Source organism: Coregonus clupeaformis, unplaced genomic scaffold (genome assembly GCF_020615455.1).
Source record: "Coregonus clupeaformis isolate EN_2021a unplaced genomic scaffold, ASM2061545v1 scaf0009, whole genome shotgun sequence".
Lineage (NCBI taxonomy): Eukaryota > Metazoa > Chordata > Actinopteri > Salmoniformes > Salmonidae > Coregonus > Coregonus clupeaformis.
The window spans coordinates 584,260-603,972 of record NW_025533464.1 but is presented as its reverse complement, the minus strand read 5'-3'; the positions used below and the strand labels follow the sequence as shown (position 1 = coordinate 603,972).

General features: G+C 42.4%; 1 protein-coding gene across 1 annotated transcript; it reads left to right on the top strand.

Annotated features, from left to right (window-relative positions):
• Positions 1-97: 97 nt before the first annotated feature.
• LOC121576067 (transmembrane protease serine 9) lies at positions 98-12,802 on the top strand. The gene is made up of 13 exons (XM_041889361.2): positions 98-249; positions 345-446; positions 9,434-9,617; positions 9,705-9,780; positions 9,893-10,082; positions 10,273-10,412; positions 10,556-10,709; positions 10,780-10,818; positions 11,013-11,232; positions 11,514-11,671; positions 11,841-11,939; positions 12,149-12,285; positions 12,593-12,802. The coding sequence occupies exons 1-13, from the start codon at positions 189-191 to the stop codon at positions 12,755-12,757; spliced, it is 1,725 nt and encodes a 574-aa protein (XP_041745295.1). The 5' UTR covers positions 98-188; the 3' UTR covers positions 12,758-12,802.
• Positions 12,803-19,713: the final 6,911 nt, after the last annotated feature.

Here is a 19,713-nt window from a genome sequence, read left to right as displayed (position 1 = left end):
GTGGGTACATGACATGTTAAGGAATCTAATTAGGTGTTGATAGTGGCAGGTGTAGTGTGTGAGAGCTGATGAGCGCTTGAAAGTAGAAAGGCACATTGTCAGGTGTCTTTGTGGCATTTACCCCTGTGTCACTTTTATTCCGATTGGGGCATCAGGCTTAACCCAATCAACTTTTCAATGCACTTTGGATGAAAATGTTTTTTTTTCTAATTGTGTATCTGTCTCTGTTGGGGCTTGGAATCCAGCACGGTAAGGGCAACACATTGATTTTCATTTTAGTTTTGTTCCAAGTGACTTGATTGAGTAAATATTGAAGATTTTGTGATTTTGACCATTCTCTTTAGATGTACAAAAACAGACTGAAATTGTACATAATCTTGGAAACGGTGCATTGAACGGAACAGAAGAGGAAAATGCAACCCTCACCAGTGGATTTCAATTTGATGGTATGGAAGAAAACGTTTAACAGTGAATCATAAATCAATCGAGGTGAGGGCGTTGGAAATACTTTTTGGCGGTTGATCTGCTTCTGTTCTGTGGGTGGCATTGTGCTCTTTTTAAAGTATGGGTCCCAATCTCTAAAGGCCCTAGGATCCAGTGGAACAGGGGTGGTCTGCCTGTCACTGGAATGACAACCCAACATGGGGTGGGGGCGAGGTTTTAGCGGGTGGAATAGTGGAGAACAATTGGAGGTTTACTTATTGGCAATGCAAATATCATGGTACAGCTATATGGACACTCAATGATTATGGCACTATGATAAATAGAATTGAAACTTGTATCTCATTATGGTAAATGGTGAAACACGTATAGCCAGTTATAATTGTAATGGCTTAGCAGATCTATTGTTTAAAGGAAACTCATTCAACAATTTTAGATGAAGTTGTGTGGAAAAGGGACTGGGGGGTAATATACTACGCCCATGGGCAAAGAAACTCAAAAGGGGTGATGAGATTAATTAACAATTTTGATCCGAATGTGCAAATTGTCCAAACAGATCCGCAAATTAGATGGATTATTTTAAAAATATTATTGGACCATAAACGGATTTGGCTGACTAATCTATATGGTCGAAATAATGATGATCCACGCTAATGTGATATATATATAATTGATCAAGAAATACAATACTCTATTATGGTGGGAGATTATAATACGGTTTTAAATACCTCAATGGACCGTAAAATAAATCCCACTACAAACTATCACCCTCATGCACTTAAGGAAATCACGAATATCATCGCTATATTGGAACTAGTGGATATATGGAGGCTTAAATATCCTGAGCTAGTGAGATATACATGTCGGAGGCTCAATCAAGCGAGTCGGCTTGACTACTTTCTTATGTCATTACCGCTGGCACCAAAATATAAAGTGTTGATAGGGGACAAGTGTTGCTCCCTGCCTGTGCCATTAAACCCCTACAACTCATCCAGAATGCCGCAGCCCGTCTGGTGTTCAACCTTCCCAAGTTCTCTCATGTCACCCCGCTCCTCCGCACACTCCACTGGCTTCCAGTTGAAGCTCGCATCTGCTACAAGACCATGGTGCTTGCCTACGGAGCTGTGAGGGGAACGGCACCTCCGTACCTTCAGGCTCTGATCAGTCCCTACACCCAAACGAGGGCACCGCGTTCATCCACCTCTGGCCTGCTGGCTCCCCTACCTCTGCGGAAGCATAGTTCCCGCTCAGCCCAGTCAAAACTGTTCGCTGCTCTGGCACCCCAATGGTGGAACAAGCTCCCTCACGACGCCAGGACAGCGGAGTCACTCACTACCTTCCGGAGACATTTGAAACCCCACCTCTTTAAGGAATACCTGGGATAGGATAAAGTAATCCTTCTACCCCCCCCACCCCCCAAAAAAAAAAACATTGTAAAGTGGTTATCCCACTGGCTATAAGGTGAATGCACCTATTTGTAAATCGCTCTGGATAAGAGCGTCTGCTAAATGACGTAGGGCCCTAAATGTAATGGGACAGAATGCGGTCGGACCATCAAATAATTGGCATATACATTACTCTTACAGAATTTCCACGTGGGCGAGGATATTGGAAATGTAATCAAGGCCTATTGGATGATAACATGTTTTTAACTAGGACAGAATAATTTAACTAACTTTTTCCGACATAACATAGGTACAGCAGATCCCCTTATTGTATGGGATACATTTAAATGTGCCTTTTAGAGGCCACGCAATTCAGTACTCTTCTCGAAAACAAATGCAATTTAGGTCAAAAGAGTTCGTATTAACAAAGTAAATAGGACTAACAGTACAGATAGATGGCAATAAAAACTGTAACATAGAGGCACATAATAAGTTAGAGTGTAATATATATTTTTTAATGAAGCGAACTGGATGGAATATGGGGGAAAATGCACCAAATTATTTTGTGATCTTCAACATAGAAATGCTACCAAACATTATTTACTAAAACTTGTTACAAATGACAAGTCACCAACGATTCATCAAATTATATTTTGAAAGAGGAAGTAAAGTACTTTATGCATATGTTTTCGTTTCAGTCTCCTCCATCTCCACTAACCGAAGTTAGATGTATGGATTTCTTTCTATAATAATGTAAAATGAATAGCTGTACAGAAAGACCCATGTGAAGGCCAAATTACAGAGGAGGAACTTCTTGATGCAATTAAAGCCTTTTAGTCCGGGAAAACTCCAGGGCAGGATGGCATACCAGTTGAGGTATACCAAACCTTTTTTGATGTACTCAGAGGACACTTATTAGCATGTTTTAGCCACTCCTATTAAAAATGGTAGATTATCATACTCAACAAGAAGGTCTGATTTCATTATTACTGAAACAGGACCCAAGTGGTAAATATAAAGGTCCATTAAAAAAAATTTGGAGGCCCCTCACACTTACTTCAGTGTTGTGATGCAAAATGCATAGCACATATAATTAAAAAGGTATTGTCAGATATTATTCATCCTAATCAGACAGGTTTTTTACATGGACTATACATTGGAGATAATATAAGACAAGTACTGGAAACAATAGAACAGGCCTAGAATTCATAGCTGACTTTGAAAAGGTTTTTGATAAAGTAGGACTGGAATTTATATATAAATGGCTGGAATATTTCAATTTTGGAGAATCTCTTATACAATGGGTTAAAGTTATGTATAGTAACCCTAGGTGTAAAATAGTAAATAATGGCTACTTCTCAGAAAGTATTAAACTGTCTGAGTAAAACAAGTTTTACTATGAGGGGAAAAAAGTATTTGATCCCCTGCTGATTTTGTACGTTTGCCCACTGACAAAGAAATGCCCTTGAGCAAGGCACTTAACCCTAATTGCTCCTGTAAGTCGCTCTGGATAAGAGCGTCTGCTAAATGACTAAAATGTAAAATGTAAAATGAAATGATCAGTCTATAATTTTAATGGTAGGTTTATTTGAACAGTGAGAGACAGAATAACAACAAAATAATCCAGAAAAAAGCATGTCAAAAATGTTATAAATTTATTTGCATTTTAATGAGGGAAATAAGTATATGACCCCCTCTCAATCAGAAAGATTTCTGGCTCCCAGGTGTCTTTTATACAGGTAACGAGCTGAGATTAGGAGCACACTCTTAAAGGGAGTGCTCCTAATCTCAGTTTGTTACCTGTATAAAAGACACCTGGGAGCCAGAAGCAATCAATCAATCAGATTCCAAACTCTCCACCATGGCCAAGACCAAAGAGCTCTCCAAGGATGTCAGGGACAAGATTGTAGACCTACACAAGGCTGGAATGGGCTACAAGACCATTGCCAAGCAGCTTGGTGAGAAGGTGACAACAGTTGGTGCGATTATTCGCAAATGGAAGAAACACAAAATAACTGTCAATCTCCCTCAGCCTGGGGCTCCATGCAAGATCTCACCTCGTGGAGTTGCAATGATCATGAGAATGGTGAGGAATCAGCACAGAACTACACGGGCGGATCTTGTCAATGATCTCAAGGCAGCTGGGACCATAGTCACCAAGAAAACAATTGGTAACACACTACACCGTGAAGGACTGAAATCCTGCAGCGCCCGCAAGGTCCCCCTGCTCAAGAAAGCACATATACAGGGCCGTCTGAAGTTTGCCAATGAACATCTGAATGATTCAGAGGAGAACTGGGTGAAAGTGTTGTGGTCAGATGAGACCAAAATTGAGCTCTTTGGCATCAACTCAACTCGCCGTGTTTGGAGGGGGAGGAATGCTGCCTATGACCCCCAAGAACACCATCCCCACTGTCAAACATGGAGGTGGAAACATTATGCTTTGGGGGTGTTTTTCTGCTTAGGGGACAGGACAACTTCACTGCATCAAAGGGACGATGGACGGGGCCATGTACCGTCAAATCTTGGGTGAGAACCTCCTTCCCTCAGCCAGGGCATTGAAAATGGGTCGTGGATTGGTATTCCAGCATAACAATGACCCAAAACACATGGCCAAGGCAACAAAGGAGTGGCTCAAGAAGAAGCACATTAAGGTCCTGGAGTGGCCTAGCCAGTCTCCAGACCTTAATCCCATAGAAAATCTGTGGAGGGAGCTGAAGGTTTGAGTTGCCAAACGTCAGCCTCGAAACCTTAATGACTTGGAGAAGATCTGCAAAGAGCAGTGGGACAAAATCCCTCCTGAGATGTGTGCAAACCTGGTGGCCAAATACAAGAAACGTCTGACCTCTGTGATTGCCAACCAGGGTTTTGCCACCAAGTACATTTACATTACATTTTAGTCATTTAGCAGACGCTCTTATCCAGAGCGACTTACAGTTAGTGCATACATTATATATTTTTCCCCCTGTGGGAATCGAACCCACAACCCTGGCATTGCAAACGCCATGCTCTACCAACTGAGCTACATCCCCTGCCGGCCATTCCCTCCCCTACCCTGGACGACGCTGGGCCAATTGTGCGCCGCCCCATGGGTCTCCCGGTCGCGGCCGGCTACGACAGAGCCTGGATTCGAACCAGGATCTCTAGTGGCACAGCTAGCACTGCGATGCAGTGCCTTAGACCACTGCGCCACTCGGGAGTACTAAGTCATGTTTTGCAGAGGGGTCAAATACTTATTTCCCTCATTTAAAATGCAAATTAATTTATAACATTTTTGACATGCGATTTTCTGGATTTTTTGTTGTTGTTATTCTGTCTCTCACTGTTCAAATAAACCTACCATTAAAATTATAGACTGATCATGTCTTTGTCAGTGGGCAAACATACAAAATCAGCAGGGGATCAAATACTTTTTTCCCTCACTGTATGTAGCTTGTTTTTGGTCGCAGGTTCAGGAATGGCTGAAGAATTGCAACATTTACCTGGAGCTTACTCTGCAAATAGCACTGCTGGGTCAATCGATCAATACTATAATGCTTTTAGCAAAAAAAGGTATTTAGTTTACAATCTGTAGAAACTGAGAATAGAAAGGTTCAGAACTTTTGTGAAACATCACAACACAGTTGAAAAATTATTGCAAATAGAAATCAAAACTGGATGGTGTTAGAGATAGATGGGAGGGGTTGAGTGGAGCTGAAGGGTGGGACTAAAAACAACAAGATAACTAATGTAAAGTATACTCTGTCCGTAAAATGTATATAGGTTCAGAACTTTTTTGAACCGCACAGTTAAAAATATATGGCAAATATAACTCAACTGGGTGGTCTTCAGCGATAGATGGGAGAGGTTAAGGTTAGCTGAAGGATGGGATTAAAAACAAACAAAAGGTAACTATTGTAAAATACATTGTGTCCATAAAATGTACAGTCACTTCTGAAAGTATTCACCCCCTTGGCATTTTTCCTATTTTGTTGCCTTACAACCTGGATTAAAATTGATTTTTGGGGGGGTTTGTATCATTTGATTTACACAACATGCCTACCACTTTGAAGATGCAAAATATTTTTTATTGTGAAACAAACATGAAATAAGACAAAAAAACATGTCAATACTTTGTAGAGCAACCTTTTGCAGCAATTACAGCTGCAAGTCTCTCGGGGTCTCTATAAGCTTGGCACATCTAGCCACTGGGAGTTTTGCCCATTCTTCAAGGCAAAACTGCTCCAGCTCCTTCAAGTTGGATGGATTGCGCTGGTGTACAGCAATCTTTAAGTCATACCACAGATTCTCAATTGGATTGAGGTCTGGGCTTTGACTAGGCCATTCCAAGACATTTAAATGTTTTCCCTTAAACCACTCGAGTGTTGCTTTAGCAGTATGTTTAGGGTCGTTGTCCTGCTGGAAGGTGAACCTCCATCCCAGTCTCAAATCACTGGAAGACTGAAACCGGTTTCCCTCAAGAATTTCCCTGTATTTAGCGCCATCTATCATTCCTTCAATTCTGACCAGTTTCCCAGTCCCTGCTGATGTAAAAACATGAGAGGTGTTGGGTTTGCGCCAGACATAACGTTTTCCTTGCTGGCCAAAAAGCTAAATTTTAGTCTTATCTGACCAGAGTACCTTCTTCCATATGTTTGGGGAGTCTCCCACATGCCTTTTGGCAAACACCAAACGTGTTTTGCTTATTTTTTTTCTTCAAGCAATGGCTTTTTTCTGGCCACTCTTCCCTAAAGACCAGCTCTGTGGAGTGTACGGCTTAAAGTGGTCCTATGGACAGATACTCCAATCTCCGCTGTGGAGCTTTGCAGCTCCTTCAGGTTTATCTTTGGTCTCTTTGTTGCCTCTGATTAATGCCCTCCTTGCCTGGTCCGTGAGTTTTGGTGGGCGGCCCTCTCTTGGCAGGTTTGTTGTGGTGCCATATTTTCTATTTTTTAAATAATGGATTTAATGGAGCTCCGTGGAATGTTCAAAGTTTCAGATCTTTTTTTATAACCCACCCATGATCTGTACTTCTCCACAACTTTGTCCCTGACCTGTTTGGAGAGCTCCTTGGTCTTCATGGTGCCGCTTGCTTAGTGGTGTTGTAGACTCTGCGGCATTTCAGAACAGGTGTGTGTGTGTATATGTGTGTGTGTATATATATATATATATTACTGATATCATGTGACACTTAGATTGCACACAGGTGGACTTTATTTAACTAATTATGTGATTTTTGAAGGTAATTGGTAGATCTTAAGGGGCTTCATAGCAAAGAGGGAGAATAGAAATACAAAAGGGCTCCCGAGTGGCGTAGTGGTTTAAGGCACTACATCTCAGTGCTTGAGGCGTCACTACAGACCCCCTGGTTCGATTCCAGGCTGTATCACAACCGGCCGTGATTGGGAGTCCCATAGGGCGGCGCACAATTGGCCCAGCGTCGTTTGGCCGGTGTAGGCCGTCATTGTAAATAAGAATTTGTTCTTAACTGACTTGCCTAGTTAAATAAAGGTAAAATAAAAGTGCACTTTTCCGTTATTTTTTGTAAAGATTTTTTTTTTTAACAAGTTATTGTTTTCACTTCACCAATTTGGACTATATTGTGTGTCCATTACATGAAATCCAAATAAAAATCCATTTAAATTACAGGTTGTAATGCAACAAAATAGGAACAACACCAAGGGGGATGAATACTTTTGCAAGGCACTGTATGTATAAGATGGAAGTGTTGTCCATTAGTTTACTCCAATTAGGGGAAGGGTGGTAGGGTTAGGGGAAAATAATAAAGGAAAATATATATTTTAAAAAGAAAAAAAATCAGGGAGTGGAAATGAAAACAATTACATAGATTGTAGCTTCCATCAATCTCCAAAAAATACATTTTAAAAAAGTGACTCATGTTGCTCAGTACAATGTTTCTTACTTTGACCTGTAGAAGCTGATCAGATAGTGAAGCAGTATGTAATGTAGCCAGAATAGATTCCGACCCTTGCTTACAGCTGCACTCGGGTCGGACAGGCTTCCTGTTTAGATTAAGACACCGCGGAGCAGGCACGAGATATATTTCTCCGGGGGAGTACCTCAATCCAGGGATGACAAATGTGTTGTACTCTGAATTGTCCCATTATCCCAAGTGTTACACAGAGAAGATTGAACGACTGCTAGTTTTTTTGTTGTGAACTGCCGTTTTCATCCTCATGCTAGCTAGTAGTAGCCATTATGAAATGGCACGTCCCGTTGAACAACAAAGGTGCTGATTGGCTGACACTGCCATTCCAAAATGGCTGCTGTGGCTTCTGAGAATTCGGAGTACAATGCATTTCTTATCCCTGGATTGAGGTGCATTTTCTCCCGCCGGCGTCTTAATCTAAATTGGAAGTTTGTCCGACCCCAGTGCAGCTATAAGCAAGCGTAGGGTCGGAATCTATTCTGGCTATATGTAATGCACACAATGATATACACAAACACTGGTAGCATCAGCCCTACTGGCAAGACCAGACATCAAATCAAATTTTATTGGTCACATGCGCCGAATACAACAGGTGCAGACATTACAGTGAAATGCTTACTTACAGCCCTTAACCAACAGTGCATTTATTTTTAACAAAAAAAGTAAAAATAAAACAACAACAAAAAAAAGTGTTGAGGAAAAAAAAGAGCAGAAGTAAAATAAAATAACAGTAAGGAGGCTATATATCGTTGCAGAGTCAATGTGCGGGGGCACCGGCTAGTTGAGGTAATATGTACATGTGGGTAGAGTTAAAGTGACTATGCATAAATAATTAACAGAGTATTAGCAGCGTAAAAAGGATGGGGTGGGGGGGCAGTGCAAATAGTCCGGGTAGCCATGATTAGCTGTTCAGGAGTCTTATGGCTTGGGGGTAGAAGCTGTTGAGAAGTCTTTTGGACCTAGACTTGGCACTCCGGTACCGCTTGCCGTGCGGTAGCAGAGAGAACAGTCTATGACTAGGGTGGCTGGAGTCTTTGACAATTTTGAGGGCCTTCCTCTGACACCGCCTGGTATAGAGGTCCTGGATGGCAGGAAGCTTGGCCCCAGTGATGTACTGGGCCGTACGCACTACCCTCTGTAGTGCCTTGCGGTCGGAGGCCAAGTAGTTGCCATACCAGGCGGTGATGCAACCAGTCAGGATGCTCTCGATGGTGCAGCTGTAGAATTTTTTTGAGGATCTGAGGACCCATGCCAAATCTTTTCAGTCTCCTGAGGGGGAATAGGCTTTGTCGTGCCCTCTTCACGACTGTCTTGATGTGTTTGGACCATGATAGTTCGTTGGTGATGTGGACACCAAGGGACTTGAAGCTCTCAACCTGTTCCACTACAGCCCCGTCGATGAGAATGGGGGCGTGCTCAGTCCTCTTTTTTTTTTCCTGTAGTCCACAATCATCTCCTTTGTCTTGGTCACGTTGAGGGAGAGGTTGTTGTCCTGGCACCACACGGCCAGGTCTCTGACCTCCTCCCTATAGGCTGTCTCATCGTTGTCGGTGATCAGCACTGCACTGCTATACTAAGCTACTTAAAACTAAGGCCTCCACACATTTCCTGATGTAGTGAGTAACCTGTCCCTGCACACCCATAAAGAAACCTGTAACCTCTGGGGGCTTTGTTGCAGATCTGGCAGGGGTTCGGTCATTCACGACAGAGCAGGAGATGGAGGTGAGGATCATTGGTGGTGTGGAGGCCTGGGCCCACTCGTGGCCATGGCAGGTATCCCTACGCTTTACCACCATGCCAGCCTGTGGTGGTGCCATCATCGCCCCTCAGTGGGTCCTCACTGCCACACACTGCTTCAAACAGTGAGTAGTTCTGGAAGTTCAAGTAACAATAAATCGAGTAGATGTATAGCTAGAGAAATCAAAGTAATTATGGATGGTGTTTTACAGGTATAACAAATTGGATTTCTGGACTGTGATGGCGGGAAAACATGACCTTGAGAATCCTAATGAAGAATGTCAACAGGTGGGATACACACACGGACGGACTACATTCAAGTCATTAAACAGATTTTTTTCTGTTACTATTCTGCATTGACATTTCAACTGTTAAGGCACACGTTTACTTTTGTTTTCAGTTGGTTGGAGTCTCTAAAATAGTCACCCACAAGGATTACAACCGCATTACAAAGATGCATGACATTGCCCTGGTGAAGCTAAAGACCCCGCTGATATTCAACCAGTGTGTGAGACCAATAGAGATATGGATGAGGCCAATCGAACCCAAAAAACAATGCACAGTGACCGGCTGGGGTACCACCAGAGAGGGTCAGTAGATTTCCTACATTTCTTTTTGAAGTTTAGTTGCCTTTTTCATCTCTATAAGAAAGATCAGGCGGGGTCTTCTGGGGTCATAACTGACATTAAATCATAATTGATCATCCACAGTGAGGATGGTCCTGTTACATGTTTTCCCCTCGTGACCTTTCTCCCCCCTCCTACTCTTCTACTCTCTCAGATGGGCCTCGTGCCAACAGACTCCAGGAGGTGAATGTGACCTGCCTATCCCTAGAGGACTGTAACAAGTTCTACCATGGTGTAGTTCAGCCCACCATGTTCTGTGCTGGAGACCCTGAAGGAGGTGTAGACGCCTGCCAGGTAGTGACCTCAAACACTGACAATGCTTTCATGTATTCATACCTCTCATTGTATTCTACTTTCATATTAAAAGTCAGTGTGTGTTCTATTCTAAGTATTTTCCCATCTGTTATCTTTGTCTTGTGATGTGGTTGTTCCTGCAGGGTGACTCAGGTGGACCTCTGTCCTGCTACACAGGGTCCAGGTATGAGTTGGCTGGAGTGGTTAGCTGGGGAGTGGGCTGTGGTAGAGCCCAAAGGCCTGGAGTCTATACTAAAGTACAGGTCTACCTAGACTGGATAAATGAATTCATTAAAGGTAAGTATATACTTGGAGCCCAACCCTAGAGAAATACTTCATATTTGTAATGATCTTTTCTTTTTAACAGGTGAAAAGGCTATGTCTGATGGTGGTACTGTAGCTAAAGGTAGGTAGAAAATTATTTAGCTACCTGAAATAAACTTTTAGGGGGAAAAGATGAATGTATGATTAATTTTCATCTTACTGCCAGCACACACTTTTTTTATTGTGTTGATCAAAACATGGCATTATCAAAACAGAGGATCATATTTAGTTTGACCACTAACCCTCTTGTACCCTCCCTCTCTTCCTGTCTCCCAGAGAGTTGTGGTCAGAGTGAGGTATTGACCTGCCGGCTGGACTCCCGCCCAGCAGGGGTGTATGTGACCTTGGAGGGTGAGGTGCGGTTGGGGAGTGTGACAGAGGCGTGCGCCAACTCCTGGCCCTGGCAGGTCAGTCTGCAGTCCAAAGGGAGACATTATTGCAGCGGGACCCTGATCCACCACCACTGGGTCCTGGCACCGCAACACTGCCACTGCAAGTGAGTCAGTCACCAAGTACCGACACAGGACACACACTATCATCTAACCGCTACATGATTGTTCATTTTCTTCTAGTATTACTTTCTATATCTCTCTGTCTTGACGCTTCACTCATTCAGTGGACTCAATCACCCACCTTCACATTCTTTCATCACACACTTAGTATTGCTCTCTAAAACAGCCCTTGGAATGTCAGTGAGGGTAGGTCAGCTACTGTAGTTCTTGTTCACCAGTCCTATTTCACACAATCAGTGCCCGTCTATTCTCTCCTGTCTTTCAGACCTACAGTTGACACAGTGATGCTGGGAGGTCACGACCTGAGGTTCATGTCTGCCCAGACCATCCTGGTGGAAGAGGTGTTCAGCCACCCCCATGACGGAACATTCCCTCCGACCTCTGACCTCACACTTATCAAGCTCAGTGTTCCAGCTCGATTCGGTAACACTCTAATTCTTCCAGTATGGGATACTTTACCTCACTGATCTGATTGTATTGCTTGAATGGTTTATCTGGCTTTACAGGATTGTTAACTTGGCTCGAAGGCCAATTAAAGCATGTGACATATCTAGGATGCTTATTCTGGTGGTCTTCTCTGATGTGTCCCTAGATGACACAGTGTCTCCAGTTTGCCTCCCACATGAGGATGTGAAGCTGGATGACAGCTGGTCCTGTGTGACAACAGGCTGGGGATCCAGCAACTCGGCACGTATGTACAGCAACATAACTCTACATTCATGACCATAAGTTCTCATGTGATGTTGGTGGCCGGTTTATCCCTGAGGAACTGGAGGGACTCCTCCTGGATCCATAGTGTTTCATCGGTCTTGCTCTTACAGTATCATAAATGGGCAACATCCTTCTCTATTATAAATATATAATCTTATCACTTGCTTATCATGTGCTCTCTCCCCATAGCTAAGGTTAGCAGAGCCACCCTGCACCAGGCCAGGCTGGGGCTGGTCAACAGGACCGCTTGTAGAGAGAGCTGGGGAGAGGACCTCATCACAGACACTCAGCTGTGTACAGACCCAGCCGGCTCTGTCTCCTGCATGGTAAGTATAGTGGGATGGTTAACTCTATAGTGTACTCATGAAGACATGGGTTATGTTTTGGATCAATGAATGGTTGTAAAATGGTTTTGAACTAACAGTACTGATGTGAATGAGTGGTCTTCATAAAAATGCCCAAGAATGAGGAATGATTCTAAGTTGTGATGTTGATTACCCGACTGGACTAGTGCACGGAAACGTTCACAACATTGTTGTATAGTTACATTGTTTTTCTGTGTTTAACATTTAGTGTAAGTTATCATTCTTTTAAATGTCATCTAGTATTTTCTTATTTCTTCCCTATCTATAGGGGGACTCTGGTGCTCCACTCCTCTGCCAGAAAATAAAGGGGGTCTTCTTCCTCTTTGGGGTGGTCACATGGGGCAGCCCGAGCTGTGACCTCAGCACACCAGCAGTCTTCTCCCGACTATCAGCTTATCATTCCTGGATCACAAACATAACCAACGACATCTGACTTTATGTTTTCACATTATAACAGAATAAACAATGACTTTTAGGATCCAGTGTTCATTTTGAGACTTGTGTAAGGCAAAGGCACACAATGACACAGTGTATAATGCAATCACAATTACATGTTCCAATACGTTTGAGAATAATGTGAAGCACACATGAAGCTGACTATTGTCACATACTGTATGTCTGGTTACATAGGGTTTGTCATAGAGATCTGTTTACTCTAATCTTGTAATTTTTATATACAGTGCTATGAAAAAGTATTTGCCCTCTTTCTAATTTTCTCTACTTTTGCATATTTGTGATACTGAATGTTATCAGATCTTCAACCAAAACCTAATATTAGATAAAGGGAACATAAGTTAACAAATAACACAACAATTACACATTTATTTCATAAACAAAGTTATGCAATACCCTATTCTCCTGTGTGAAAAAGTAATTGCCCCCTTACAATCAATAACTGGTTGTGCCACCTTTTTAGCTGCAATTACTCCAACCAAATGCTTCCTGTAGTTGTTGATCAGTCTCTCACATCGCTGTGGAGGAATTGTGGCCCACTCTTCCATGCAGAACTGCTTTAACTCAGTGACGTGTGGGTTTTCAAGCATGAACTTTTCGTTTCAAGTCCTGCCACAATATCTCAATTGGGATTAGGTCTGGACTTTGACTAGGCCATTCCAAAACTTCCAATTTGTTGCTTTTTAGCAATTTTCATGTAGACTTGATTGTGTGTTTTGGATCATTGTCTTGCTGCATGACCCAGCTGCGCTTCAGCTTCAGCTCACAGACGGATGGTCTGACATTGTCGTAGTAAATATATAATGTTATAGCTTGGTCTGACTAAAATCTTGTGCATGACCCATTTTGTGTTGGGCGTTTGTTTTCAATCAATGCTGTTCCTATCCTATAACAATGTACAAAGGAGTTCTATCTTGTCAGCCTTGTCAGCAGGTGGCCAAGGACAAAACCCACGCCATAGGTCTCTCAGTTCTTCCAACTCACGAGTTCTTGCTCTGAGGACACACACACACACACACATCATCACTGATAACACACACACACACACACACACATCATCACTGATCACACACACACACACATCATCACTGATAACACACACACACACACACACACACACACACACACACATCATCACTGATAACACACACACACACACAAAAATCCCCTTCCTTTAGGCTGAACATTTGAAGACAGAGAACCCGACTCAGAGCCAATGCAACAGTGGAGGGGACCTCGCCCAACTCATCAGGACCAATCAGAAGATCAGAACTACTAGATTCAACCTACATCATTTACTGTATAAAATGTCTGCACACAATGTTTCGGGGCTCTCTCAGATATCTCCCTACGAGATTGACGAACGGGTCCGTGCACGCGATTCCAGATATCTTTACCTCTGAATAAACTGCCTTTATTATACCATATCCACCCTGTCCAAAGTCTCTACTTGGTCTCAGTTCTCCAGTAAACTTGTTTTATCAACAAAATTGGTAGCAGAGGATGGTTTTCTAACTCTGAATTCGGTCCATAAAAGTTGATAGAGAAAAGAGACAAGTAAGAGACGGATCAGAAAGGACGGGTGACCTGTTCGCAGGAGCAGCCGGGAATCCAGCTCACCTCAGGAAACTGATCTAGACGGCCGTCAATACAAAGGTAAGCAGAACCTGTTAAAACAAAATCTGCATATTGTATTATAGGATAAACCAAAATTAAGATCAGTAGTACTGAGCGTGAGTATGGATTACTGTTAAATTTATAACATATCTATTATGACTCAAAAGGCACATATGTAAATATATCTGAAATCTTAGGCTTTTTACTGTTGAAATGTGACTCTCTAGAGAGGAGTCTAGTTACAGTGGTTCACAAGAGAAGGACCGACTTTTATTTTTACTGTTGAAATGTGACTCTCTAGGTGAGGAGTCTAGTTACAGAGGTTGTGGTTCACAAGAGAAGGACCCTTTTATTTTTACTGTTGATATCTGAAATCTTAGGTTTTTACTGTTGAAATGTGACTCTAAGAGAAGAAGTCTAGTTACAGTGGTTCACAAGAGAAGGACCGACTTTTATTTTCTGTTGAATTGTGGCTCTCTAGTGAGGAGCCTATTACAGAGGTTTTGGTTCACAAGAGATGGACCCTTTTATTTGATCCACAAGAGAAGGATCTGGTGACTTGATAAAAAGATTCAGATAGTCGGGTTGAGTTAATTCCGTGAGAATCCAAGTCCAGAAAAGGTTCTCCCGACTAGACGCCAGTTGAATGGTTAAAACGACTGGGAGTCTTGGTTGTGGAGAATCATTAAAATAAAATAAAAATACAAGTTCAGATAGTCGGGCAATGGTTGACGTGGCACTCAACTAGATGTACTGTGAAGAACTCAAACTGAATTCATGTGTTGATGTTGATATGTAATGTAAAATGTAAATGTTGAAATGTTAACCTGAATGTTGTGTAAGATTGGCCGTTTCATGAGACTAACTAGTTGATAACTTTTAAGAGGACCACCGAGTCTTATTTGGCCTATTCTGCAGCCGCTGAGCTGAAAGTTGACTTGTACTTTTTCCCTCTTGTGGTGTTGGTATTTCCTTAGTTCCTAAAAATAAATTGATAATTATTTTGGAAGCGCTCGAGTTTGTTAATATATTGTTCCAAAAGGGCGATTTTGATACCTTTTGGGAAAATATATAATAACTCGAATACCTGAAAAACAATAATAACTTTTGCAAAATAATTCCTAGGATTAAATTGATAATTATTTTAGGAGCGCTCGAGTTTGTTAATATATTGTTCCAAAAGGGCGATTCTGATACCTTTTGGGAAAATATATAATAACTTGAATAACTGAAAAACAATAATACCTTTTGCAAAATAATTCCTAATAATAAATTATTTAAAATTCTTTGTGTACGAGGGTGGGGCACCTGAGATAAGTCGGTGTTGGCACCAAGAATACATTGCTGGCCTCGGCCAGTGACGGGCTAAGTACACTAAGATAGTCGGACCTTACCCGAAATTCTATATACATATATATATATATACTGAAATAGCCATGGCCGTCACTACTATCCCTGATAGGTTGTTTCCACATTTAAAAGGTCCTATTTTAGATAGGTTGTGTGGTAGGTGTGTTTTGACGTATGAGTGGATAAGATTTGACCCATCATTAGGTGGGGGAGAATCACCGAAATTGACCAGAGGAACTAAATTCTCGGAGATGCCAGCTATCTCTGTAATTTCACATTTAAAACGTTCCATTTAAATGGTTGTGTGAAAGGTGCAGTTAACCTGAGACAAAAATCTCTAAGGGATCCAGTTGCTTCTGTGACTTCACATAATGAAGTGCCTAAATAAGGCTGTGTGAAGGGTGGCAGTCGAACTGAGAATGTGTTCTAGGACGCTTTGATAGCCTGAATACATTAAGCATTGTAATTCCAATTGGCTTTTTGGGTGTTTTTATGTATTATAACGCGTTAATGGGTGATGGGAAGTTATAGTGAAACTTATGAAACTGAATACCAATCTGTAGAATTGAGGGAATTGACAGAATTTTCTGCAGCACTCTCTTCTCAGGTGCAGAAGGCCCAAGAGGGGGAGCTGTCGGGAAACACGCCACCACTGAAGGTAAAAGTGGGAGACTGGGTGAGGGTGAAAGTCCACAAAAGAAAGTGGCTGGAACCCAGGTGGACTGGACCGTACGAAGTGAAGGAGGTTACTTCACACTCAGTCCAGGTCAGAGGTAAATCAGGAGCACCCTGGCACCATCTAACACATTGCACTCCAGCCCCCACTCCTTCCAGACTATTGTCTGAAGTAAGAGCTGATTTGAGCAGCGAGAACCAATCCTGACAACACAATGAAGAAACCCTTATGGGAACAACAATCTCACCCAGGGTGAAGAAGAACTTTTTCCCCCTGGGAGAGATTGGGAGTGTCTGAATGTTTGTATGTATGTTTTCTGATAGGAATTGGACTCCTGCTGGGCACTCCTTATGAGGGGTTGTTGTGTGAAGCTATTTTGAATTACTTTAAATGTACTTGTAATATAGAAGAGGTGGCTAAGGGATTTTTAACAGTACCAACCATGGGGGGGGCAAATCCTCACAAGAGGTCCCAGAATTTACTGGGGACGAGAAATGCTTGATGTAATTAAAATGGAATCCAGGGATAGAAGAAATCTCCATTATATAACCAGGTGGAGGGAGAGGTATGGTTTTGAGGGACGTCTGGACGCAGATAAACTTGAATCCATGCTTAAACAGATACATAAGGTGTGTAAAGGAGAAATAAGCAGTGAGAGAGAGAGAGAGAGTAAGAGGGGGCCAGTACCCACTGATAGCCTTACCTAATCTATTGGCGGGGAATGAAAGGGGCCCCAGCAACCTTAGATGTATACAGTAATAATAATAATATGCCATTTAGCAGACAGGCCATGAACACAGAGGACGTGGCCAGAGCGGTAGAAAGAATGACCCACCCCATGACAGGAATAGTAAGGTTTGGGCTGCCGTTAGAGGGCAGTGGGTTTCAGGGGATGCCCATAGGACACTTTTGCCATGGGCCGATTACGGAGAGTATGTTGGGAAAATAACTGAATTGTGTAATAGTCTCAGAGAGACATGCAATCCATCAGACAGGAGAGAAGAGAGAGAAGTCCATCCCCCAGCTTTGAGCGTGAGAAAGAGGAAGATAAGGCGTGACTAGTCCTTGAGGGAGAAATAGTAGATTCTAGTGGGGGGAAGACTAAGGAACCCTTTGATCCAAATTGTGAGGTGTTTGAATTGGCTACTATTGACTCAGCACTTCAACAGGAACAGAGAAACCTAATTTGGCATTGACAGTAATGGGTATGAAAATTAATTGGATGATGGGGTTTTGTGTTGAATTAGAGACAGTGAGACTATTAGTCAATACCTAGGAGAGAAGAGAGGTTACGGTAGCAAAGACAGACAAGAAGGAAATAGTAATAGTGGAGACAGGAGTGAGTGGAAGTGTTACAATTGTGACAAAACGGGACATTTTGCTAGAGAATGTGAGGAACCGTGTAGTTACTGTGCAAGGAATGGGCACCAGTTAAGAAACTGTAGGCAGAAGGGGAAGAGAGAAATCAGGAGTCCTCTTTACCTTGGTTGTTGGCTTTAATTGGGGTTTTCAAATAGAAAACAACACACCTAGTATGATGTTTATAAAGCCTTGTTGTTTCAATTTTGGAGGGTTTTCAGCAGGTCAAGGGTGATAGGTCTTAGAGAAGCACACAGTGAATTTTATGGAGTTTTTTAGGTTTTGGCTGAGTTTGGGGTATATATGATTTCTTATGAGAATGAATGTCATGAGGACTTAATGAACACTTGGGATAACTAACATTTATGAAATATTTAGAATAATGGTAATGTTTAGTATACTATGGGATTAAACAGTTCGATAAATGATTTCAATGGCCTCTGAACTCTGTTTCAACATTCTGGTGTTATTTTAATCATCCACACTAGTAAATTCTAAAGGCATGAGAGGAGGACTTTAAGATAGTTTATTTTACTAAGTTGAGGGTAAAATAGGTAGGTGGTAATATTGACACATGGCCAAATCATGTGTCAAAAAGGGGGATGGTTGGATTAAATATTAAATATATACGAAGGAGAGGACAAAATACTTTAAAAAAAAAAAATAAACCTTGTATGATAGTTTATTAACCACACCTGTATGTCAGAGGTTTTGTGCCCCACAGGTGAACTAAAGGAGAAGGTGACCCACTCTATCTAACCAGGAGACTGAATCAGGCCTGGCGGGAAGGGCCCTACCAAGTACTGCCTTTGCCAGCAGAATAGCTGAGAGATCCATCTGGGTCCATGTCACACACTGTAAAAAGGCAAAACCAGCTACACCTGACGAACAAACACAGAGTTAGGAGAAAGATCCGATTACCACTAGGGCTCGGGGGTTGGCTCCTTAACGAAGATTCCCTTACCCTGTCTGATCATCCCTGTGTGAGTTCGATAGAAGGTAAAGCAATGGGTTGGCCTCTGGCATCTGACATGTTCTCAGGGCGAGGGTGGGGATTCACAGGTCTCCCGACGGTAGGTAGCTGTCTGATTGTGGGGGCCATATTCCTAGCACACACGGACCCTCCTGTTTCAGCCAGAAGTGGTAGTTAACCTAACACAAGTTGAAAAGGCATAGGAGACAGCTAGACGTAGGGAAAGGGGAAATTCTAGAGTAAACCTCTCTGAGGGAGGTAGTGAGACCGGGGCTGTGATAAAGATAGTGCAAAACATTCTCCTGTAGAATTCTCTGATACAGAGCAGAATTCATGGTTCCTTCTATTAAGGCAAGTCGTCCAGGTCCTGAGGCAGCAAAGCATCCCCAAACCATCACACCACCACCATGCTTGACCTTTGGTATGATGTTCTCCCAAGTGGCGCAGTGGTCTAAGGCACTGCATCGCAGTGCTAGCTGTGCCACTAGAGATCCTGGTTCGAATCCAGAGTTTGGCCACCACCCATAGGGCATCCAGCCAATTTGACACAACTGTGTCAACATGGGCCAGCATCTCTGTGGAATGCTTTCGACACCTTGTAGCGTCCATGACCCAACAAATTGAGGGGAGGGGGGGTGCAACTCAAAAGTAGGAAGGTGTTCTTTACACTCTGTGTATATGCCCATACAAAAACTTGAAATAATACTTTCATAACAAAACATTAAAAACAACATGATCTGTTTAAACACAGTCATGGGACAGACGTTCAACCTCCTGCTGTTTATCTGGCCTATAATCTTACACAAGGTTCCTTTTTTATCACAATATGTCAATATTAGTCTATCTATAAAAGCCTGAATGGCATGCTTGGAAAAACTGCCAGTGCCACTGAACGATAATGCTGATGTATCATTCAAACAGGAGCTGCACAACTTAAAATGTCAGGAGTCTTGGCCTTGGG

Coding starts and splice junctions, on each gene's coding strand:
- LOC121576067 (XM_041889361.2), top strand. CDS start 189: ATGAAAATGTTTTTTTTTCTAATTGTGTATCTGTCTCTGTTGGGGCTT. Junction 250..344: donor GGGGCTTGGAATCCAGCACG/GTAAGGGCAACA, acceptor CATTCTCTTTAG/ATGTACAAAAACAGACTGAA. Junction 10,413..10,555: donor GAGGTGTAGACGCCTGCCAG/GTAGTGACCTCA, acceptor TTGTTCCTGCAG/GGTGACTCAGGTGGACCTCT.